The 24,759-nt window shown below is 39.7% G+C and overlaps 2 protein-coding genes across 5 annotated transcripts in view; both read right to left on the reverse strand.

Annotated features, from left to right (window-relative positions):
* Window positions 1-22,069, reverse strand: part of dok7a (docking protein 7a) — a 47,780-nt gene extending 25,711 nt beyond the window's left edge. For all 3 annotated transcript variants that reach the window (XM_056247079.1, XM_056247078.1, XM_056247077.1), the window contains exons 1-5: window positions 21,985-22,069; window positions 21,849-21,894; window positions 19,560-19,775; window positions 17,303-17,503; window positions 12,204-12,323 (exon numbers count right to left, since the gene is read on the reverse strand). In XM_056247079.1, the coding sequence (XP_056103054.1) occupies window positions 12,204-12,323; window positions 17,303-17,503; window positions 19,560-19,775; window positions 21,849-21,894; window positions 21,985-22,038 (637 nt within the window). In that variant the 5' untranslated portion in view covers window positions 22,039-22,069. The remainder of the gene's footprint in view (window positions 1-12,203; window positions 12,324-17,302; window positions 17,504-19,559; window positions 19,776-21,848; window positions 21,895-21,984) is intronic.
* A 557-nt stretch (window positions 22,070-22,626) lies between these two features.
* The window catches only part of LOC130082279 (hepatocyte growth factor activator), a 45,656-nt gene continuing 43,523 nt past the window's right edge, over window positions 22,627-24,759 (reverse strand). For both annotated transcript variants that reach the window (XM_056247081.1, XM_056247080.1), the window contains one exon: window positions 22,627-23,002. In XM_056247081.1, the coding sequence (XP_056103056.1) occupies window positions 22,760-23,002 (243 nt within the window). In that variant the 3' untranslated portion in view covers window positions 22,627-22,759. The remainder of the gene's footprint in view (window positions 23,003-24,759) is intronic.

Below are 24,759 nucleotides of genomic sequence, written 5' to 3' on the forward strand. Positions count from 1 at the left end.
CCGCTCAGATAGATCTGTTTGCCTCTCCGGACACGACCCATTGCCAGTGGTTTTATTCTCTGACCGAAGGGTCTCTCGGTACAGATGCACTGGCGCACAGCTGGCCCCAGGGCCTTCGCAAATATGCGTTTCCCCCAGTGAGCCTTCTCGCACAGACACTGTGCAAAGTCAGGGAGGACGAGGAGCAGGTCTTGCTAGTTGCGCCGTATTGGCCCAACCGGACCTGGTTCCCAGAACTTATGCTCCTCGCGACAGCACCTCCTTGGCCCATTCCTCTGAGGAAGGACCTGCTTTCTCAGAGACGGGGCACTCTATGGCACCCTCTGGAGACTCCATGTCTGGTCCCTGGACGGGACGCGGAGGTTCTAGGTGGTCTACCACAGGCAGTGGTAGACACCATCACTTCCGCTAGAGCCCCCTCTACGAGGCACCTCTATGCGCTAAAGTGGAACCTGTTCGTTGAATGGTGTTCCTCCCGTCAGGAGGACCCCCGAACTTGCTCGATCAGAGTCATGCTTTCCTTCCTGCAAGATGGGTTGGAGCGAAGGCTGTCTCCCTCCACCCTCAAAGTGTATGTCGCCGCAGTAGCCGCGCATCACGATGCAGTAGAAGGTAAGTCTTTGGGAAGGCACGACCTGATCATCAGATTCCTTAAGGGTGCTAGGAGGTTAAACCCACCTCGTGTTTTGCACGCTGTACCCTCTTGGGACCTAGCTTTGGTACTTAGAGCTGAAGGGTTGGTCAAAATCCCTTGCCTCTTCAAATACATATATAATCATATATCATTTTGAATGGTTATATACTTCCTTTATAAAAATCAATAATCAAATATATTCATTATCACATAATAATTTTTATATTCTTTGTGCCTGTGAAATTATATTTTCTGGATGCAAGTAACCAGTTTCTTTTAGGTGCATCCCAATCTTACTTTGAGATTGCACGTAGTACACGCAGGACACGAAGGCCACGTAACCCACAAGGCCGTTTGTCTCTTTCTCTGGGATCAGTAGAAAGGTTAGAGGGTCCTAAAGGCAGCGTGGGCACATATGATTCTTCGCTGGACATATGGTCAAGCTATATTGAGCGTTACTATCAAACTTTAATTGTTGTATTAAAATGTATTCTTTCCAGTATATTTCCTTCCTTGGGAGTAAATGCCAGTGATCTGTTTTTCTCCCAAACGAGTGAATGTTTTAGCAGTATGTTTTGGTATACTTAACTGATAATAAGGAGCTCAGACTCTCTTCAGCCTTGATGGGAGCTGTTATTTGCTAGTGTCTGTTATTTGTGTGTGTGTGCGTATGACATTCTATGTAGGTTCTGGACGGTCGGACCAGACACCCCGGCGCCCTTCTCTAACCTGCGAGGCCACCACAGGCCTAAATCCAATGAGTGGACGACAACTATCTTTACTAATGGCGATAGGCACCCCTATCTCCTCACATGTGTTAAATTGTTTAGGCTCTTAATGTTTCTTAGCCAATGAGAATCATTCAACCTGTAAGCAATGACGTAGCTTAGACCTTGGAAATGGTATAACTGCTGTGATCTTTGTAACTGTAAGCGGGGCGGCCTACGAACTCCTGTGTGAGTCTTGAAGCTGACTTCTGCTGATGAAAATGCAAACTATCTTCAGTAAAACTTTTCTTTAATTTTTTATAATTCTGACTCCGGGTCTTCATTCTTCATATCTGGTTCTGGGTCTTTGACTGTATACCCCTTACAGTTATGGTGGAGGATGCGCAGGCAATTATTCTCGGTGACACCCCTGGCAAATCAACAAACAAGGTAGTAAGCTTTTATTAATTGTTAGGGCTGTCTGACTGGAAGAGATTTTGAAGGAGAGCGGGAGAGCTTCACTCCGATGAGGCGAGTGAAGCTTCACTCCGATGAGGCGAGTGAAGGAGTAAGTTAATTATACTGCTGACAGTATAAGAAGTCGCTGAGAGCGTCGTTAAGGGTAACGGCAGCAGACAGCGCAAGCGAAGCGTGCTCTGTGGGGGCCCCGCTGGGCATTACTGGTGTAGCACCACCCCAGCAGAGCACGTCCCTGGGCTAGAGGTCCAGTGGCACCGTAAACCTGCTCAATCTCTTCCATCTCAGATAGGGGATCCCCGAACTTAGTGAAGTGAATCAGGCAGTTAGGGATACTAACAATAATAGGGTTGTTTGCCAGGGATGCATCAGGAACAATTCCGGGAGAAAAGTTTAAAATGTTGTGACCCAAATTGGCATGGACCAGTATATGTAACTGTGATTTTGGAGTATACTTTGCAGTTTCATCACGCAGAAGCCAAGCTGTGTTGTTCAAAGATCGCCGCCTCCATTTCTGCAATAACTTCAGGTGAGTATGAACCATGATTAAGATATGGCAAAAAAAAAATGTAATAACTTAATCAGTAACCTGAAGAGTCCTGAAACAAATAGTGAGACAGGAGAAGCAAACGCTGTAAGCAGCTGTGCTCTAAAGCCCTCACTTTAAATAAATTTGCAGAAATGAAGTTGAGTAATGAAATGAAGAAAGTAAATGGTAGTCAGGATTTTGATTCTGATTGGAAATTTAAACAACTTGACTGGCTACAAACAAACAAAGAAACTGAAAAATTAAAATGTTTAGCCTCGTATTGCTTACGGTGATTACAAGAAGCAAGTGAAAGAAATTCTGGGTCTGGGATAATTTCCCTGGACAAGCGACTAAAGTTAAACAGGCACTTTGTGAAAACAACTTAGAATATTTTGCAGCTTATGAAAATTAATGTTCTGCCAATAATAATGATGAAGATTATGATTGGGCTATTATGATTAAATCCGCCACTGGTGGACTGTAAAAGAATACAGAGAACTGCTTAATCAGTGGCTCTGTTTAAATTCCTGAATGGGACACACACTGCTTCAAGGGCGTGCTTGTTGGAGCCGTGAGGCTGACACACGAACCCTTTTGAAGAAAAGATCTATAATACTAATTTTTAGTGAATTGATGAATACAGGTTGATGTAAAATTAATGACTCCAACAAATGTGAGTTGCAAAATATATCAAAGTAACTTAAAGGATGATTGTGTTGTAATTAAACATTTTAAAAAGGTTTTAGATGATATAGAGAGACTAATCTCACAGATGATTTACAATAACTGCAAAAGTATCACAAGCAGAGAGTGCTTGCCTCGTCAAACTTAGTGTGAATCCTAATTGGAGATTGATAAACTCCAAGAGAAAACTTAAGTCAAATATTAAGTTATGGTAATTGAGAACTTGACAACTAAAATTGAGATTGAGAAATGTGAAATGTTATTGAGAACTAGAATAATTACCATTATGTAAGAACAAATAAGCAGAAGCCGTACTGGATTAACAGTTGCTAAATGCTGATTAAACAAACAGCTTGAAAAGTTGACCATGAAAGAACTAGAAGCTGATGTTTTGCTTTCAAAAGATAAGTTTGTTATTGGCTGTAATGAAACAGTTTGCTTATCTGAATCTGATGTGTGCTGTGGCTGAAACTGCCAGTGCAACAGACTCAATCTGAGTGGAAATTTGTAAAGCCTAAATTTCCTGATGTGTGGGCAAAAGACAAATATAAATAATATGTTTATTTGAAACCGTATGTAATATCTGGCAAAGATGCCTTAAGCTGGGATAGAGTTAAAAGATGGTAGATAAAGTTAGACGTTCAGAGTGCAGTGTACCAGTCCCTCTCTCATTCAATGTCTCTCTCTCAGTCAATGTCAGCTAAAAGCTGTTACCTGAGTCGGTGTCATAAGTGATAATAAGCTATTTGTAGTGACATCTTTGATTAGGTTATTTTAGGACCAGTAACTTCTTTGTCTGATCTTAGTCCCCACCATGAAACGGGGGAGGGGCCGACGGAAATGTACACTGAATGTATGGTTGTGATCTAAATTCACTGAGTATAATCCAAGTAGCTAGGTTGCTGCTTTTAAGATAGTTAATGGATTTAAGTGATTAAATACTGTTGTTATTGACCTGTCTCCCTATGTGAACACTATTAGGCAATCCGAATGGCTCTGGTGACTCTTGAACGTGCCTTTCCTAAGCTCTAGAAAACAGCTGAGTTCTGTTGAAGCAAACAGCCTGTGATGGGAAAGAGCGGTCACCAGTGGGCACGAGTGGCCATCTCTATGACGGGTAAGACCTTCTATTGGCCAGACAGGGGGCAACCCAAGCCAGAGTGGATCACGTAAAGTCACTGGGCATCTCAAGATGGAGGTGTTTATGTGAGAAAGGTATGAGAGTGGAGCGGATGACTGTGAGGCCAGCAGCATCCTTTATCGTTAGGGCGGATGAGCTGTGAGGAGTTACAGGCAGTCTGACCCAGAAACGTGAGTGTTCCTCTAATACCAATCACCAGAAACCGCATTCATTGTATGGCTTGTTTTTTTATTGTGACAAGCGTCTGCAAATATGCCAGGGGAAAACACCCTGATGGAGATTATAGATAAAGGGCTAACAGAAATGGGCTTTCAAGAGCCAGCTGAGGCCATGAAGTGATTCCCATTAGTTGTTGTGGAGACAGTAGCAAAACTTTTTATGTACTGGTTTGCCTTATGGGCAAGGAAAATCATAGTGTTGATTTTGAACTAATAGGTCTATGACATAGTTTTAACTCCTGAAGGTCGTTAGACATGGTGGTGGCTAAAGATGAAGACAGCTTTTGTAGATTTGAGAAAAGTCTGGATAACAAGGTGAATGGTCAAAGGTTATTGTAATTAATTTAATATTACATTTTGTCTAAGTTACAGCCTTAGAAGGCTGTTGAAAAAGATTATTTATTTATAGTGAGAGAGACTGCTTGAGCAGAGGAAGGGATGGTAACTGTGTCTGTCTTTCCATTATTGGCCTGCTAGAGCAAGCTGAAGCAAAATAATGATAATGAAACAAAACAACCCAGCTGACCTTGTTAAATTCTAATGAATAATGAACAAGACATGCTTTGAAATTGGTTGGGAGACCATGTAAAATTAGGTAGAAGCTACCGGAAAATGGGAAGTTTAAAATCTTATTTAAAATTTAAATCTTTTAGCAATAATATAAAGAAAAATGAACATTGAAAATGAACAGTTAACATATGTGTGTCTAGTATGAGTGCGTGTGATGGTGACAGCACTTTATGTCTTGTATGTATTAGTTTGGGGTACTATTATTTCCTGATTTTGAGGATATTGTGTCATTAACCTCTGGAATTAGTGTTTTATCATTACAGATGGGTTAAGTGAAATGACCAACTTTAAAAAAGTTGATAATTCTAAGACAATCTGATGAAAAGACAATGCAGAACATGGGACGAGCTTTAATTGAAGTGGTTCTCCAGCTCTGTCTGCTATTGGTAATTATGAATGCTTTTGTCATTTATGATATTGAACTGAATTACTCTCTGGATTAGTATTTTATATAAATTGGAATTGTAAAGAAGATTGCCGTCCATTCTGGGGTAAAACTCTTGTCTAAATTCAACTGAGGGTCTAAATTTAAATAGACAACTAGGTGGGATCATAAGGTTAAACGTAGGGAAAAAAAAAATATATATAGACTTGACGGCAGAGAGACAAAGTGGCACATTGGCTAAGTCACTATCCAAATTATCCAGAGTGAGCTCCCTCATTTTTATTGAAAGGCCGGAGGGCGAACAAAGAAGGAGTGAATATAACTTCTAAAAAGAAAAGGTTTTATTTCTCAATCCATTAAATGTATGTATGACATTAGATGTCTAAGAAAACTACAATTTAATAAAGGTAAAAAGAGAAAGCAGCTATATGGCTGGCTGGGATCTGAGTAACATAATATTTTGGTTTCCGTAAAACTGTAAAGATAAGTGGAACTGAGACAAATACTGTGAGAAGTAGTTATAATGAAAAATAAAGTTGAAGTTAATGATAAGAAAACAAGAGTATTGAAGAATTAATAAAATACCATGATTTCCCTAACGAGGTAACTTTAAGTGTCACTAGGCTGACAGTGGTGAGAGACTCGGATGCAGAAGGAACTGGCATTTAGGGCAAGATGGAAGAAATATAGTAGAAGAAAATGTATGTAATGAAAATACAATTTCTGATAGGGTTTATGGAAGTCAAATTAAGTTTAAATGGTATGAAAAAGGTTAGGGTTAGACATTGTATGATTGACAGGGATTCAAGTGATATAAGGATAAGGAATGAACAAAAGCTTTATTAAGCAAAATGGGGAACGATCCTATATTTTAGTGGTAAAATAATGACTGAAATGATGATGTGAATTTGTTTTATTTTATTTCTATTTTTTGAAACAAACAAAAAAGGGTATAAGATGTTATACAATTAAAATGGTACATGCTATGTGACCGTAAACTGAAGGATGATTTCAGTAAAGACTTAAAGTGCTTACATCGATTATTATGGGTCTTAATTATTAATATTTTATTGTTTGTTGTTTATTTTTAGTTAGACAACCATTGTGTTTTGAACCTAAAGGGTCTATAAAAGGGGTAGTGAAAATAATGGATTAACCATCCAACTTTGTTTATAATAAAAGGATTTGGAAATCATAATTTTATAAATAAAAAAAACTAGTGCATATATTCTGGTATTCATGATTATAGACAATGTCTTTATTTAGGATCTGAGTAGTGACTGTGGATCTAGCCCATGCTAGTAGGAATACAGCAATAGTGCTTGCTTATTTAGCCTGGCTTCCAATATGTACTTGTTTCGTAATCAGTTATGTGTTTTATAAAAATTTTAACCTGACTGATAAACTGAGGAAGAATGACATTGATGTCCTGTTGTGAGTGGAAGGTGGGAGAGCCTCTTAATGGGGACTGGAATTTTTAGTATCCAGCATGTCCATGACGAGGTGAAGAGACAAGTGTGACCCATCAGGGGAGCATGCGTCACCACTCCTCCCTTCCGTAGTGACCTCACTGGTTAGACCAGACGTGGCGGTATTGGACCCCACATTGGTCTAAAACGGGGGACTGAAGGGTTGGTCAAAATCCCTTGCCTCTTCAAATACATATATAATCATATATCATTTTGAATGGTTATATACTTCCTTTATAAAAATCAATAATCAAATATATTCATTATCACATAATAATTTTTATATTCTTTGTGCCTGTGAAATTATATTTTCTGGATGCAAGTAACCAGTTTCTTTTAGGTGCATCCCAATCTTACTTTGAGATTGCACGTAGTACACGCAGGACACGAAGGCCACGTAACCCACAAGGCCGTTTGTCTCTTTCTCTGGGATCAGTAGAAAGGTTAGAGGGTCCTAAAGGCAGCGTGGGCACATATGATTCTTCGCTGGACATATGGTCAAGCTATATTGAGCGTTACTATCAAACTTTAATTGTTGTATTAAAATGTATTCTTTCCAGTATATTTCCTTCCTTGGGAGTAAATGCCAGTGATCTGTTTTTCTCCCAAACGAGTGAATGTTTTAGCAGTATGTTTTGGTATACTTAACTGATAATAAGGAGCTCAGACTCTCTTCAGCCTTGATGGGAGCTGTTATTTGCTAGTGTCTGTTATTTGTGTGTGTGTGCGTATGACATTCTATGTAGGTTCTGGACGGTCGGACCAGACACCCCGGCGCCCTTCTCTAACCTACGAGGCCACCACAGGCCTAAATCCAATGAGTGGACGACAACTATCTTTACTAATGGCGATAGGCACCCCTATCTCCTCACATGTGTTAAATTGTTTAGGCTCTTAATGTTTCTTAGCCAATGAGAATCATTCAACCTGTAAGCAATGACGTAGCTTAGACCTTGGAAATGGTATAACTGCTGTGATCTTTGTAACTGTAAGCGGGGCGGCCTACGAACTCCTGTGTGAGTCTTGAAGCTGACTTCTGCTGATGAAAATGCAAACTATCTTCAGTAAAACTTTTCTTTAATTTTTTATAATTCTGACTCCGGGTCTTCATTCTTCATATCTGGTTCTGGGTCTTTGACTGTATACCCCTTACAGAGCTCTTCAAAGTCCTCCTTTTGAGCCTCCGTCGACAGTAGAGCTTAATATCTTGTCCATTAAGACAGCCCTCCTGTTAGCATTGGCTTCTTTCAAGAGGGTCGGGGATCTGCAAGCATTTTCGGTCGACGAATCGTGCCTGGAGTTCGGGCCGGCCCTTTCTCACGTTGTGTTGAGACCCCGGCTCGGATATGTGCCCAAGGTTCCTACCACTCCCTTCGCGGACCAGGTAGTGAACCTGCAAGCGCTGCCCCTGGAGGAGGCAGACCCGGCCCTAGCTTTTCTCTGTCCCATCCGCGCTCTGCGGGTTTATATCGACACAACGCAAAGCTTCAGAACCTCAGATCAGCTCTTTGTCTGTTACGGAGGCCAGCAGAAGGGGAAGGCCGTCTCCATGCAGAGGTTAGCCCACTGGCTAGTGGATGCTATCACCAGAGTGTATGAGTCTCTGGGTGAGCCTTGTCCTCCCAGGTTGCGCGCTCACTCTACTAGAGGTGTTGCCGCTTCCTGGGCTTTGGCTCAAGGCGCCTCGCTGACAGATATCTGTAGAGCTGCGGGCTGGGCGACACCTAACACGTTCGCTAGATTTTATAGCCTCCGTGTTGTATCTGTTTCCTCCTGTGTACTCGCTACGGCCAGTAGCGCGAGGAATTAGGTATGTCTGCTTGCTACGCCATTCCCGCCCCAGGGGCCGGATACGTGCGTCTTTTTTGCTCCGTTGGTTCCCCAACAAACGGTTAACCTCGTGAGTTCCTCCATCACCCCTCCGGCGCCAGGCGAGGCGGATCGCCCGGCGCCAGGTCTACTACCTCTCGTGTGAGTTGTTATTAGACTGGGTGGCCTTACAGTGGTCCCTACGGTGACCCATTTTTTCCACGTTCCAGCTACCCTCCGGGTTAGCGCCGTGTCTTTCCCTCGACAGACCTGTTTTGTCGTCCCTGCTGAGTACGCTCCCACCCCTCGGGCTGGGACTACCTCAGGGACTGCCGTATGTTTCACTACTCTACGAGTTAGTACGTACGTGTATTCCAGTGCCTCCCTTTGGGCGGGCAGGGGCTCTGCAGCGTTCCCTCCTACGGGGCACGCTTCCCCAGTGTTATCCAAAATCCACTGAGCGGGTCTTGCGGAACAGCAGTGTGACTCTTCCTAGCTAGCTCCCGCCGTAAAGAAAACTAAGAAACTGCTTAGGCGGGTAGATAGGGTGGGCGCTGGAAGGGGCCAGCACCATGGCGTTTTATTAGGGATCCCAATTCGTTGGAAACTCCTCCGACGAGACGTAGGAGTTCCCTAACGAAAGGGAACGTCTCGGTTACGTATGGTAACCCTCGTTCCCTGAGTAGGGAACGGAGACGTCTCGTCCCGTCGCCATGCTTGCTGTACCTTCGCGGAGGACTTGACACCATCCGGCTCCTCAGCGTAAAGCATATGTGTGTGCGCTCGCTTCCGCTTAATACCCGCACTGGCAGGCGGGGCGCGGAATGCAAGTCTTGCATGCCAATATTCATTGGCTCGTTTTAATTCACTCGAAGGCAATTGGTCTCCCTAGCGTGATCCCAATTCGTTGGAAACTCCTCCGACGAGACGTCTCCGTTCCCTACTCAGGGAACGAGGGTTACCATACGTAACCGAGACGTTTTCCTCTGCACTGTAAAACATATATATTTTTAATGAATTAAAACAACAATTCACAAATCGTTTGCTAAACACATATATAAATAACTAGTGTCTTCATATTCTGTTTTCGCTGGAGAAAAACAATAGTGTGATGAGTGAGTGATTCGTAAACGCAGTGGAAAGTGCTGTGCGGTCGGTAGCGTACCCCACGCGTTATAGCCAGATAAATTAAAAACACAAGGAGCAACTTCATGCTTAAGTTTGTTGGTGCGGCGAATGACTAAATTGCCCGAATCAAAGGTATTTTCCTCAATGTAATCTTCCTCCAAAAAATGTTCACTGCATACTCATGACATCAGCGCCCATTCTTCTTGTTCTTCCTTTTCATTGCCGCTAGCCAGTGAAGCAGTAATGTTACGTTCCCTGTTTTAGTTATCTTTTGCCCTTTGCTTTAACACTGTAAAAATAATTTCTACAACCAGGAGCAATACAGTAGTGCCCCTCCTTTTGACTTATGATGTGGCTTTCCAGTTGTTTCCATCTTTAAATGTCTCTTGTCTTTAACTTTCCCTGTCAGTCCTCTACTATGTACCTCAGGCAAGACAACCAACACTGTGACGTCACGCACTGTGAATGTGTATTGCAAGATGGCGGCGCCCTTGCTCCAAAAGACGCCCTTGCGCCATTTCATTCCTAACCAACGTCCAGTTGGAAACCGGAAGAAAACTTGAGAGCGTTTGAACAACCGAACGCACATCTCCAACCCATATTGCTCTGTTACGTGTCAATGTTCGCTTTGGCCAGGTGGTATTTATATCATAGGGGGCGGGACGTTTCAGATTCTAGAGAGCATTTGATTGGACAGAAGATGTGATGAGAAGCTGAAGTCCGCAGTGATGTCATAAAAATCCATGATCCATTTTAGCGGAAGTGAGAGACTGTAAGTTTCGAATGCTTATATCTCCTAAATGTGAATTTTGTCATTTGTTTTGGAACACACCAGCTTATTCATAACCTTAAGGCTAACATATTCATATTCATAATAAATTTTTACTTCAGGGGGCCTTTAAGTGGGTTAAGAAATAACGGTCAAGAAAGTGTACTCTCTTTAAAGGCACAATATGTAAGACTTTTGATTAAAATATCCAAAATCCACTAAAACAATATTATATATTTTGAAGACTTGTGTACTTTTTCAAAATGTTTCAAACAATGTTTAAATCCAGAGAAATATAAATTTTTAACCAGTGTAATAATGGCCAGTGCCATTGCGTAGCCTGTCAATGTCATTTCCGCCTTACCCTTGATTTCCTGCTTTACTTCTGTAGAAATTACAGTAGTGTAGTAACAGTAATACAGCATTTTCTATACAATACATTTAAAAACTAATTGCATATCGAGCTAGCTTACCCCACAATTTTAATTAGCCAAATAAAGTGACCTATATGAGTAGTAATTCGTTTCATTAGAATTTATTAAAATAATGTGAATTTAAGTGATCAAACGTAACTGTAACAAAGTTCAAGTTCATGGAAGGAGGAGGCGGAAACTGGCAAATGTTAAACATTACCTTAAAAATGAAAATAAAATATAGAGCGGCAGCGACCGGCTGCGGCACATAAACATAATAAAAGCTCCAGAGCTCCTCCATGGGACTCGAGGCCGGTGTGTCATGCAGGTATCTGTCTCTTATTAACATTCGCTCCACTGGCTTTCCGTGTTTTCACTGTTATATGGTAGGTGGCGCTATTACACATCTTCTGAAAGAGTACTGAATCTCCTGATCAAAACCGATGCGAAGAAGATGCAGAAACAAGCGATATGTAATCATATGCATATGCAAAATAATGCGATCACCAACATTAAACAGCATTTAAATCAAAACGGCCTAATATTACTGAATGAAATATCGACCCAGGATGAGCAACAGGACTGTACAAGCATTCGGGGTGTTGATGGACTCGATCTACTCCATCTATGTTCTGATCATTGTTCTGAATCCAGTCTTTGACAAAAACGCGATTTTCTCCATTTTTTTGCTCAAAATGTTGCATTTTTTATTAAACTTCCCCACATTCAAGTGTTGATAAAAAAAGAATGCATGAAGCTAAAATGAACATGGAGCTTAAAAGCAGATGGTCTGTTCTTTCTTTTGATGTATTGCATGTTCAGATATTCATACAACAAAATATTCTGGGGGCCATGAAATCTTTGTCCTTTTTTTTTTGCTCATAATATTCTCTGCAAGTACATCCTTTTAAAAATATACTTACACTAAATGTAGAACAATTCAGTGCATCATGACATAGTTTGAATTGATTTGATATTATCATGAAAACTGAAAGTTTGCCAAAAGAAACTTTGAATGTTTTCTTAAAAAAAGCTTTGTCTGAATGTTTACAAAAGCCTTGATGTCTTATGGTTATAAAGGCCTAATGTAGTTTGAATATATGAAAACCTCAGAGAGAGACAGGCCGATAGATAGACAGACACAGAAAACAGACAGACTAACCAGAGTTTGATGCATGTAGCTTGAAAGCTTTAGGAGTTTGGCAACAGATGAGGCTTTAATCTGATATAATGACACATACTGTACGTGTCACAGTCATATAGCACTGACCTGGCAGCAGTGGCTTCAGTCCAAAAGGGCCTCTGGACGGGGAAATGCCACGAACAATACAGTCAAACAGAAAACTGATATGCTCGCCCTCGGCACAAGACAAGAAGAACACGCCAGCCCCTACACACAAATACACACAGATGTTAAAGGGAGAGAATCCTGTCATTCTCTGGGTATGTTGATTTTAATTACAATGAGAGCATATGAGTGGAGTGGAATGGGGAATGGTCATATTTCCTCCGGATCGGAGAGCGCGCTCAGTCCCCTAAAATACTGTATATAGATGGTCGAAAACATTTTTAGGCACGCTACCCAAAAAATAAAAAATAAAGACAGAGGCCAGATATCAAAGAACCGTACATACTGTATGTGAGTTCATCTTTTGTGCTGTGCATTAGGGAATGTAAATAATCAGATTAATGAAAATTGCATGTAGACAGGAGTTTGCTTGTGTCGTGTAAACATCTTGCTGCGATTAAGTCCTTACTCTGATTATTGGAAATAATCATATTACTGGTGCACATGTAAATGTAGTCATTGCTGGTCCCTCTTTTTATTTTAACTGAAATTAAGTTGAACTGAAGCTTTAAAAAGGACACTAAAGCATTATAAAAGTAGCCCATATTCACTATATTACAGGTGTCCTGGAGTCATTTGATAGCTATGTGTGCAAAAACAAATTTACCCAAAACAGGGAATTTTAGTTCCAATCCTGATTGACTTTTCTTTTGTGTTTTCGGTTGCAGAGATTAAGCCGACGATGCTGACTCATCATCTCAGCAGTAGTGGACGCGATATTGCATATCTATGGATTACATAATCTGAGAATATTTGTTTTCCAATAGAATTGCTTGACAATCGCTTGACATTTCAAGATTTTTATAGACATATTTATCATGTCTGTGAGGCAAGTATACGCTGAATTTTGGTTTATATTTTGACATGCTCAAGTTCACAGAAACCGAGGTGGCAGAAAGCACATCCTGTTTATTGTCTTTATTTTACAAAGGCACAACATTTTCTTTTTATTGTGAGTTTACACAAATAAAAGTAGACCCTTTACAGTTTATGTATTCCTCTTATCTGTATGACCAAAAAGTAGGCTATTTTAAGTAGTTTCGGCTGTTGTCAGGAAAAAATGCAACGTGATCGTGCCGGCACCTCTATCTCAAGCATTAAATGTGCTATACTTTAGCTTCCAGACTCTGCACAAACACTTGGATATGTGCCAAATAATAGCGCACATTTATCTATTTTATATTAAAGGGATACTTCAGGATTTAGCATTAAGCTTTGTATTAGTAGAAAACCTGTAGTTTTTTCAAATTACCATACTTTCCACCCTCATATCCCCCTGAGACGAGAGATTTATATATTTTTTGTCTGGAAAAAATCCTTTTTTGGATTTTTTGGCCAGAGGCTAAAGACTACAGTCAGTAGTAAGGGCTGTTCCGCATGTTTTCAATCCGCCCATAGAGGGTGGGATCTCACTCACAGAATGTACACATAGTGTCAGCCATCTTTTTTTGGAAGCTAAGCTAGCAGGCTCTTGTTCTGTGGAGAAAGCTGAGTAGTAGGGGTTGCCATCCTCTTTTTCCCGGACATGTCCGGCCGTCGATGTCCGGGATTCAGCTTTTGCTTTCTGCAGTCGCCATTCATTGTTTACATGCACACCTTTTGTTTCAATCTAACTGAATTCATTCCATTGGTGAATCTGAATGTAGTGTTTACATGAACGCTAAACAAGTGATCGGTTGATGCGCGTTTTAACATTGCTAAGAAAATTCCCGCTCCTCCGTGAGAGATACGAGACCGGCGCGTCTCACAGGTGTCGCTCATCGGTAATCACGCCACCGGCCTCGTGCAGTTCTCCCGCGGCCCTAGCCTCGTCCTGCTCTCCACAGTAAACATAATGGCTGTGTCCGAAATCTCCACTCAAACCACTACTCCCTAACCCCTATGTAGGGGGTAGGGAGTAGAGCACTATATAGTGAGCTCACCAGCATAATAGAAACACCATTTTCGGACACTACTCGATCGTCTCTCGGCGCCGTTGATTAAACGCGCCATCATCTGTCAGCTGGTGCCGAGTCATTTCTGGCCGTTTCTGTTATAATGCGTTACTCCACACATGATTATAACTTATAAACATAAGTAAAATTAATACACATATTTCATATATTTTCATTTTCGCGCCACACCGTTTTCTCTTGCCTGTCGACATTAGGGGAAAAAAAACAGATCTACGTTATCAAATATCTTGCTCATAATACTCTTAATAAAACAGCTTTTAGACTCTGTGGAGATGCCACTCAATATTTATCTTTTTTGTTTGTTTGTTCTCGTGATTCAGAAGATTTTGCGGATTAGCAAAAGAAACAGGATTTCTAGACACAGAAAACGACATGCTGTTCTTGCTACGCTAGCGAGACCTCGTCAAATTGTAAGTTAAAGATGAAGATGATGCTGATAGGTCTTTTACGATCAGCGCAATGCATGATGGTATGTAGGGCTTGGGTTAGTGACCATCGGTTGTACACTACTTTTCAAAATGCATTCTGGGATACATTGAGTGGACTATATAGGGTATAATAATCATCACTATACATTCGGACAGCACTACAAAATGGCGAGCTCACTATATAGTCCACTATACAGTGAGTAGTGGGAGATTTCGGACACAGCCAAAGAATGGCGACTGTAGAACGCAAAAGCCAAATCCCGGACATTTTGGGCGATCTCGAAACACTTTCTGGCAGACTCATCACAGAGACTCACTAGTAGCCTAGACTTGTTGTTTAACTACTGCGCTCTGTTACCGGTAGGCGTGGCCTCCTAGGGCAGCGAAGCAAGTGCATTCTGGGAGTTGTTGTCTTTCATCCACATAAGCCAAAAATACATTTTCTGGCTTTTCTCAGTCTAGAAAGCTCCAATTTCAAAAATAATTTCACATTTCTTCTACATAAATGACCCATTTTAAATACACATTCATCTTTCCAGAAGTGAAGTATCCCTTTAATAAACCAATAAAGTTGACGATGCTAACAACAAGCTTTCAATAGATGCATTTCTCATGTCTGTGAGGAAAGTTCATGCTAAGTTTCGGTTTATTTGTTGATGCGCTCCAGTTCACGGAGACAGAGACGGCAGAAAGTGCATCCTGTTTGTTTTCTTTATTTTATAAAAGCGCTTTTGTTTATTTTCATTAGTTCTTATTGTGAGTGCACACAAATACAATTTGTCAGATTCGAATGTTGTATTAGGCTACTCTTGATGTAAGACCAAAAAGGAAAAAGGAAAAAAAAGTTAAATGCAAGTGATCGCGCCGGTGACGGTCAGGCACCAAAAACGCTGTGTAAATTGTGAAAATGAACTTCCAAAACGCATATAGTCTTCCGTTTTTAGTTGAAAACGGTGTCATGTAAACGGCCCCTAATAGGGGGCAGCCCTAATTTTCACTGCTACTAAATCCATTGTTAGACGTCCGTTCTTCAGTCACGATGTGGTTTAAGCAGGATAGAATAAAATGCAGGATTTAATTGCAACAGTTAATTTATTTTCCAGAAATCTAAATAGTAACAAACTTAGAATAAACACAGAAACAGAACAACCCACTTAATCATGATGAGAACGGACAAAGACTGAATTAAAACCAAGGCTATGAATACATAGGCAAACTAATCAACAGAATTGACATCAGGTGCAAATCACAGTTAAATCAATGAAACACCATAGAACCAAACTCATAGAACCAAACTTAAACACAGGAGACTGAACTGAAACATGTATCAAACCCACCCAAAACCAGAAAATAACACAGATTACCCATTACACTTAGCCTGACGTCGTCATACTCAGATTCCAGTCAGAAGAATATGAGTCTGATACTGCTCCATTGGGCTGTGATTATGGGGCGTGTTTCAACCGAACCAGGAAAGAAAATGCCTTTGGACTCAATTGGATCGACAAATGCCTTGATCGCGGTTCTCTGTTCCAATGAATGCGCTGTCTACATCTTCTATAACAGACGCGATGGCTGAATCTACACATCTAAATTCTCCAGCGGCAGCCATTCTTTGTTGTAAAAGAATTCAACCCAAGCGCTTACGGTTGATCATCTGTCCATCATCGTATAAAGCCCGCCCTGACAATTTGATTGGTCCGAACAGCTTTGGTTCGGGCATACTTGCTTCACAAAGGATCAAGTCCAGACCGAACTTCCCATCCTCAAATGTTGTGGGCGGGGCTAAGTGCAGCTGGCATCCAGGCTACATTACACTATGATTCCATGATTCTTTTAAATTGCATGTTATGAATATGAATATCAGAGTACGTTTTTGCTGACAAAGATCTAAAATGTGACTCCCCATCCTTCTTTTGAACTATGAAGTACCGGCTGTAAAACCCACTGTCTCTTCCAGGAAGACATTCTATGGCCTTTCACCAAGAGAGATTGAACCTCCTGTTCCAGCACCTGAGTCTGATCGGGGCTGACATTGTAGATAGGACCCTGTTGAGGTGGATGAGAACCAAACTGAATTATCCTCAGAATTAAATGTAGCCATAATCCACCAGACAAGTGAAAACGACCTGGATAACAGACTGAACATCATATTATTATATATTAAATTATTACAGCCATCTAAACTCCTCAAAGCCAGATGACTATTTCACCATTTAAATTCACAGAATCAAATGCAGCCAAAAAACAACCAGACAAGTGAACACGGTCTGGATGATAGGCTGTACACACTACGTTACCATAGACATCCAAATCATCACTGATCCACCCCGTGCTTCACTCTAGGCAGCAACAGTCCGGGTGTCAAGCCTCTGTCAAGAGGCTTTTTCACACCGTAACTCCCACGGATGTGAGAAAGACAGTGAAGGTGGACTCATCAGAGAACAATGCATGTTTCACATTGACCAAACCCAAACATTTGCACTTGGCACCACTTAAAGAAACACAATGAAACTAAACTTTACTTGTCACAAAGCAATGGACCATGATAACTAACCAAACCTTGATTACTTGATATTGCATTTTATTAAAAAGCTAAAAATAACGAGCCTTGTCATTGTTATATCGACATACTCACAGTAACCACAGCGTGTTCCTCCCTCAAACACAAAGCCGTTGTTGACCGGCCCGTATCGCCGCAGGTCCAGCAGATCCCAGTGGCCAATGATGACGGCCGGCAGGTCTTTAGCGATGACCAGGACATTGTTGCATAAATGCAGAGTCGCCGCTCCGCTTTCCAATTTAGTGCCGGGCAGCACGGAGACGCTGAAACTGTGGACTGACAGAAGAAAAAACATGATTTTCCTGTACCAATCATTCAGATACAAATAAACAATAAACTGGAACTGAAGGAAAAGTACAGTAAGTGGTGTATTCCTGTGCAAAACTCACAATATGTTAAGAGTGTGGTTACCAAGGTGTTATGGGTGGTGGCTATGTGACTTCTATGTACCGGTAGGTACTAGTTTCTAAATCATTCTGGGTGGTTGCTTGGGCATTGGTGGTTACTAGGGTGTTCTGGGTGGTTGATAGGTGGTTACTAAGGTATTATGTGCGGTTGATATGTGATCACTAAGGTATTCTGTGTGGTTGCAAGGGTGTTGCTATGTGGTTTCTAGGACATTCTGTGTGGTTGCTTGTTGCTTACTAGGGTATTTTGAGTGGTTTCAAAGGCGTTGCTAAGTGGTTTCTAGGACGTTCTGTGTGGTTGCTAGTTGGTTACTGAGGTATTTTGTTGGATCCAAGGGCATTGCCAGGTGGTTACTAGGGTGTTCTGGGTGACTTCTGGTTGTTAGAACGGTGCTAGGTGCATTCTAATGTATTTTGGGTGGTTTCTAGGGTATTGCAAGGGAGTTGCTAGGACTTGCTAGGAAAGTTATTTTGGGTGTTTGCTAGGACAAGGTGGTTTCTAAGGCATTGCCAGGTGGTTGCTAGTTGACTGCTAAAGAATTCTTGGTGGCTGCTAGAGTATTTAGGGTGGTTGATAGGTGGTTACTGATATTCTGGTTGTTTGCAAAAACATTGCTAGGTGGTTTCTAAGGAATTGCAAGGTGCTTGTTAACTTAGGCCAGGTGTTCTGGGTGGTTGACAGATGGTTGCTATGTATGTTCTGGGTAGTTTAAAAAGTTTTCTAGGCGGTTTCTCCAGCATTGCAAGATTGCTGCTTGGGTGTTCTGGGTAGTTTTAAGGGCATTGGTTGTTTCTGAAGTATTCTGGGTGCTTGTAAGTTCAGGACTCTATGATATTCTGGTAACTAAATATAGCCTGGGTCACTTTTTTAATGTATTTTAGCTTTATTTATACTCATAATTGTATTATTCATTTATATTCATCAAGTGTAAATCATAAGTCTTAGAAATGTCGTAGTTCAGGGTTTGTTTAAATCTCCGATCCAACATATGAACGATAGTACATGTAGGTTACACCTTGCCTTAACAAACAGCACTAACTAGAAAGCTCTGGTAAGTGTTCCTGATGCTAGGAATGTCACAATCTTACTTTGGTCTGTGCAGTAAATCCCATCTAGTAACAGCTTCTCTCTGTGTGTGTAAAATGTGATGAGGGAATGCAGGCAGGGTTAAACCTGTTAGCACTAACTTTGAAACAGATTTATGAGGGTATGCAAATAAAAAAGCAGCTACACACACACACAAACAAACAGACACACACACAGCTGACTGCATCACATGCCTGCTCACAACTACAAAGAGTTCAAGCACATACACAACAATCATGTCAATCAATCAAATGTCTTTGGGTAGCTGATGCATAATGCGCCTTGATGTTGGTATCAACATGAAAACGTAGTTAAAATGTACATGAATGTGGAAACGTATATGCTTTAAATTATCTAACTGGTCAAGTGTCTCACTATATCGCCTACCTCAATGTAAATGGTCCTGCGTCTGTGTGACAAATTATTTTTTTTAATCATTTGATTAATTTATATTTATAAATACAATTATAACACTTACAAGACACCCTAGTCTTCAGTGTCACATGATCCTTAAGAAATCATTCTAATACAATAATTTGGTGTATTTTATACTATTACAGTAATGTAATATTAAAATTAAGTTTAATTATTCCATGTTGTCTCCGAATCGATATGAGCTCATAAAGCTGCATACGTTACAAATATATAGATTTAATAAAATAGATTTAATGTTAAACATTTAGCAACTACCTAAAACTATAAAACGATTTGACTAAACTACCACTTTATCATGGAAACAGATACAGATAGCGGTGAGCTATTATCTCCTCGCCATCGGTCATTGTGTTGACTAACACATGTAAGTGACTGTTTTATGGGTTAAATGTTGAACTCTGACCTTCCCCGAGGCAGTAGCGCAGTCGCAGGTCCCAGCTCTGCAGCGCCTCCCTGCTGTCGAAGCCGAGCACGGCGGTTTGACTGAGACACAGGATTGAGAGGATGAAGGGAACGCCGTCAGCGCTGACACACGTCTCCAGACCGCAGATGTGCTCCAGCGTCACGCTGCTCCTGTCCTTCACACCGCGCTCCTTATACACGTACAGCACCAAACAATCTGACAAACACACATTAGCTTTCATAAAGGACATGTCTAGGTCTGAAACGTCCACTTGACTTTAAAGACAAAGACATGACTTTCATTTAGTGGAAAAGTTTTCAAATATAATCATATTTTAGCATAGCACTGCTTATTGTAGAAATAATACGAAAAAAATCATCGACTTTAAATCATCACTTTAAATCCATAGTTACCTTCTAAATAATTTTTTTAAGAGTTTCATCACTTTAATGGATATTTTTCGGTGTGTTTTATGAGGACATTTGTCTTATTTAAGCTGTCGATTATTTACTTTATGCCCCTAGGAAATTTAAAGTGAGTTTTAATTTAGAAATGAAAAAACATAATAGAATAGAAATGTTATGTCACTGTATGTATGAAATACATTTTAATGTATTAATAGATCCAGAAAATATAAAGTCCTGCCTTTGACCCAGCTACAGCATTTGAGCTCATTCGGTTTTTGAACACGGCCCTGATTTTTTGTTGTGGTTGTTGTTGTTTTTGAAAGAAAGTAATACTTTTATTCAGCAATGATGCATTACATCTATCAAAATAAACAGTAAAGACGTTTTAATGTTACAAAAGATTTATATTTCAAATAAATGCTGTTCTTTTAAACTTTCTATTCATCAAAGATTCCTAAAAAAACAGTTTCCACAAAAATATGAAGCAGCACAACTGATTTCAACATTGATATTAAGCAGCAAATCAGCATGAATTGAAGACTGAAGTAATGATGCTAAAAATTCAGCTTTGATCACTGGAATAAATTAAATTTTTAAAATATATTACAATAGAAAACAATTATTTTAAGAGAATTATTTAAATAATATAAAAAATCTTACTGACCCGGTAGTGTAGTGTATCATGTGCCATTGTACCATTTATAGGTCTACTACAAACTGTAAACATATTTAAACGTGAATAAAGAGGTACATGTAGAGGTGCATGTCAAAAAAACAATTCTTATATCCCCTGAAAGATGTAGCCTAGGTAGGTCAAACTTGATTCCTGCTACTACGAAAGCAAACAAACAAAACAACCTTTGGCATGTCACACACACACATACACACAGTGTGAACAGCTGTACAAATGTCTTTCCGCACACATTTCTGCTCTCACAGCTGATCTACTGCAATAGAAATCTTCACTGCGGCAATAAAACATACTCCAGCGACGGCAAGACATTTCAATGAAGCAAGAGTGCTGTTGTACTGAATAGCGAAACATTCCAGTGCGGTTATATGAAACTCCTGGAACGCAAATTAGTAAACCTGAATTAACAGTCGTGAAGTCTGTATCCTACATTATATAGCCTATAATGCCCATATAGCGTATGTATGATGTGCAAAAAAGACCAGCATATTTCAAGAAAAAAAACAAGCTGTTCATCCATGCTCTCTGTAAAACATGCATGTAACTCACACACCTTATTATAGATTAAAAACTCAAAAGTCAGCTTCATCCATGAACACTAACGTTCATAGTGTTTATCTGTCTGTATAGATCACAGCAAAACACAAGAGAAACTCCTTTAGGTTGATTTATAAGCTTCCAACAGAATATTAAGTCTAGTAACAAAATAAGGAATAGATGATTAGCCTATATTAAATGTTATTCTGTTCTATAGCACCATTACATTATTGTATTCTAACAAGTATTTGTAATATAATATAATGTTGACAATATTAACGTGTTGCCATATTATCACGGTGATATTTGATAAATCTAAATCTATAATTATATTTTGTTACAATTTAATAAAAACTCTACTATGACTTCACAGTGAACTAGAAATGATTATGTAGCAGCACCACAACGATCATCTGTTTCACAATAAATGCTTGTATAGGCTATTTACAGATTAACTGCAAGCGTGATGTCTACAGTAAGTTATGCTAAGTAAGTTATATTTCTTTCTGTTTGCTGGTTTATAGCTGTTGTCGTTGTGATAATGTTGACAATGTTCAGTTTATTTTCATATATTAAAGTACATGTTACTTTCATATTTGTTAATTGTCGCCACGGTTGAGTTTGTGTTGCTGTGAAGTGATCATGATAACTGACCTGCGACCGGTGAGGGTTTGCGCAGAACCAGCCAGCGGCTCCTCCACTGCGAGAGAGAAGTCAAACCAAACCTTTACAGACAACCACTCATGAACAAATTATACAGACATACAGCTCACGCGTGCGATTTCCATACTTTTTTGCCGTCTCTGATTTTTGCGGCTCCCTCTGCTACCACGGTATCACTCATCTTCCTCACATGACAGCTGCGCGTGCGCGCGCCCGCACGGCTCACTTTCAAAATAACGCCAGAGCGAGCGACCCGCTGCCTCAAGCACGCGCCCAAATAGGCCATATGTCAGGGGTCAGTCAAAGGTTACTGTGTCGGTACGGAACAATTATTTTAGGTCAAACATAATTAACCCTTAGCCGACATGCATTTATCATGCATGCAACCCTTACAAAATTTGTCATGTTACAAATGTGACGTATCTAAAAGTAACTAATGAACCTATGATCTTAAATATTTGTCAGATCGGTAGTGTAGTCACATTTATCTGCACACAGTTCTAAACAATCACTAAGGTACCCATTTGGGTAATTTATTTATTTTTTATTTTCACCCCAAACTGAAAAAAAGATATAGCCTACATATCTTGCCGATTTGATATATTAATATCTATCATGACCTGGACATGTTCTTGATAGATAGTTTTAGATCTAAAAACATTTTTAAAATACTTCATGCAGATTAAAAGACACATTTAATTCACAGCAATCAACTTAATTTATTGATATGCAAAAAAATAAAATAAAATAAAATATATAACAAACTTATTACAGTGTGTACATGTCACAATATTGCTTGTTAATATAAATACAATAGCATTAATAACACTTAAGTTCATTAGTATTACTCAGTAACATGAACACTGTAATGGAAAGTGTAAACTAATACATTAATAATAAAGTCACAGTTGATTTATGGGTTGTCTTTGGCATTGATTCCCGATGGAAATGTTTATCTTTATTCTGTTAGCTGATGTTGTTTTCCTGGATCTTTTGATGACGCTGTTTATCCAGTCAGAATATTTGGGCACGAGGGTATAAACGCCTGGTTTTCCTGACCGTCCACATCCGTCCCCCCAACTGATGATGCCGTAAAGGAAACTCACACCGTCACACTCACATGCTAAAGGACCGCCGGAGTCTCCCTAAAAAAAATTACATCACACACACTAAAAAAGATACATATGGCAAATTTTTCAATGCTTTTTAATTGATTCAATGCAAAATGGTTTCTGTCACCCTACTCAGCAAAAATCATAAAATCTTTTTTTACTCAATTTCAACCATTAGCAAAAACTGTGACACTTACAATAAGGTCTCATTAGATAATGCATCATCTAACATTAACTAACAAGAGCTAGGCATTTGTTACAGTTAACATTTAGTAAATAAAAATATACAGGTGTACATTGCTAGTTCATGCTCATTAAAGGGATAGTTCACCCAAAAATGAAAATTCTGTCATCATTTACTCACCCTCAAGTTGTTCCTAACCTGTATAAATGTCTTTGTTCTGCTGAACACAAAAGAAGATATTTGGAAGAATGTTGGTAACCATACATATCTCAGGTCCCATTGACAACCATAGTAGAAAAATACTATGGTAGTCAATGGGGCACGAGATCTGCTTGGTTACAAACATTCTTCCAAATATATTCCTTTGTGTTCAGCAGAACAAAGACATTTATACAGGTTTGAAACAATTTGAGAGTGAGTAAATGATGACAGAAGTTAAATTTTTGGGTGAACTATCCCTTTAAAGGGATTTTATAAAAAAAAAAAGATCTTAATTTGTCTTTCGAAGATGAACAAAAGTCTTACGGGTTAAGAACGACACAAGGGTGAGGTTTTTTTTTTGGAGGGGGGTAACTAACCCTTTAATACATATTAACAGATATGATTTTTGATTTTAGTAATAGTAACAGATACAAATTTTGATTTTAATAATAGTAAATGTTGAAGCCGGACAGTAATGGAGTACATTTACTTGAGTACAGTACTTAAGTACAATTTTGAGGGATCTGTACTTTACTCGAGTATCATTTTTGGGGAGTACTCATGACTTTACTCAAGTACATTTGAGAGGCAAATATTGTACTCTTTACTCCAATACATTTCTATCCATAACCGTGAGTATCCGAGTAAAAAAAAAAAAAGTAAAAAAAAAGAAAAATCTCGGAAACCCTCAATTTGTTGTTTCCCTCTCAAACGTGATTGGATTGTGCAGGCGCCACTGATTGGGACAGCCTATCAGCAATCACATTCAGCTTTCCGCCAAAGTCAACTCCATGGTCAGATTTTATATTACACATTAATGTAAGCCAAGCATTTGGTTTGATGTTCTTGAGGATGTGGTGTGTTTAACACAGTCAGGTTCAAATGTGGCAGTGGCGTAGCCACGAGGGATTTCTGATTTCTTAAAAAAAAAACTTTAGGAGGCAAAATATATTTTTACTGATTATGCGAATTACACTGCGCAAACCAAAGTAGGCTACTACCCAGCGAATGAAGAAGGGTTGGCGCTCAGTCTCCACAGTACATAAAATATTAATTTTGTTTTATTTTATTTTTCGGGTTTGCATTTATGAGGAAAAAACAATGTTATGGACGTGTTCTCCGTTACGGACGTGAGCGCTCTGAAAGCGGCATAAAAAATGCTTTAAAACTTTCACAGAGACATCAAACAGAAAACACAAAACCTTTCTTTAACCGGAATTTCGTTTTGCATTAATTGTATCTTAATTTTAATCAATGTTTCATCAACCAATTGCCTGGGTTTAATAAATAAGAAGTAAATAGCAGACGATAGATAAGAAACGGAGGCGCCGGCACGTGAACTGGATCTCGTCTCATAAATGAACCGAAACTCAGTGTATAAGGTAGCCTACTTGCCTCTCACAGA

The sequence above is a fragment of the Rhinichthys klamathensis genome, unplaced genomic scaffold (genome assembly GCF_029890125.1).
Source record: "Rhinichthys klamathensis goyatoka isolate OS25496 unplaced genomic scaffold, OSU_Roscu_1.1 h1tg000042l_1, whole genome shotgun sequence".
NCBI classification, from domain to species: domain Eukaryota; kingdom Metazoa; phylum Chordata; class Actinopteri; order Cypriniformes; family Leuciscidae; genus Rhinichthys; species Rhinichthys klamathensis.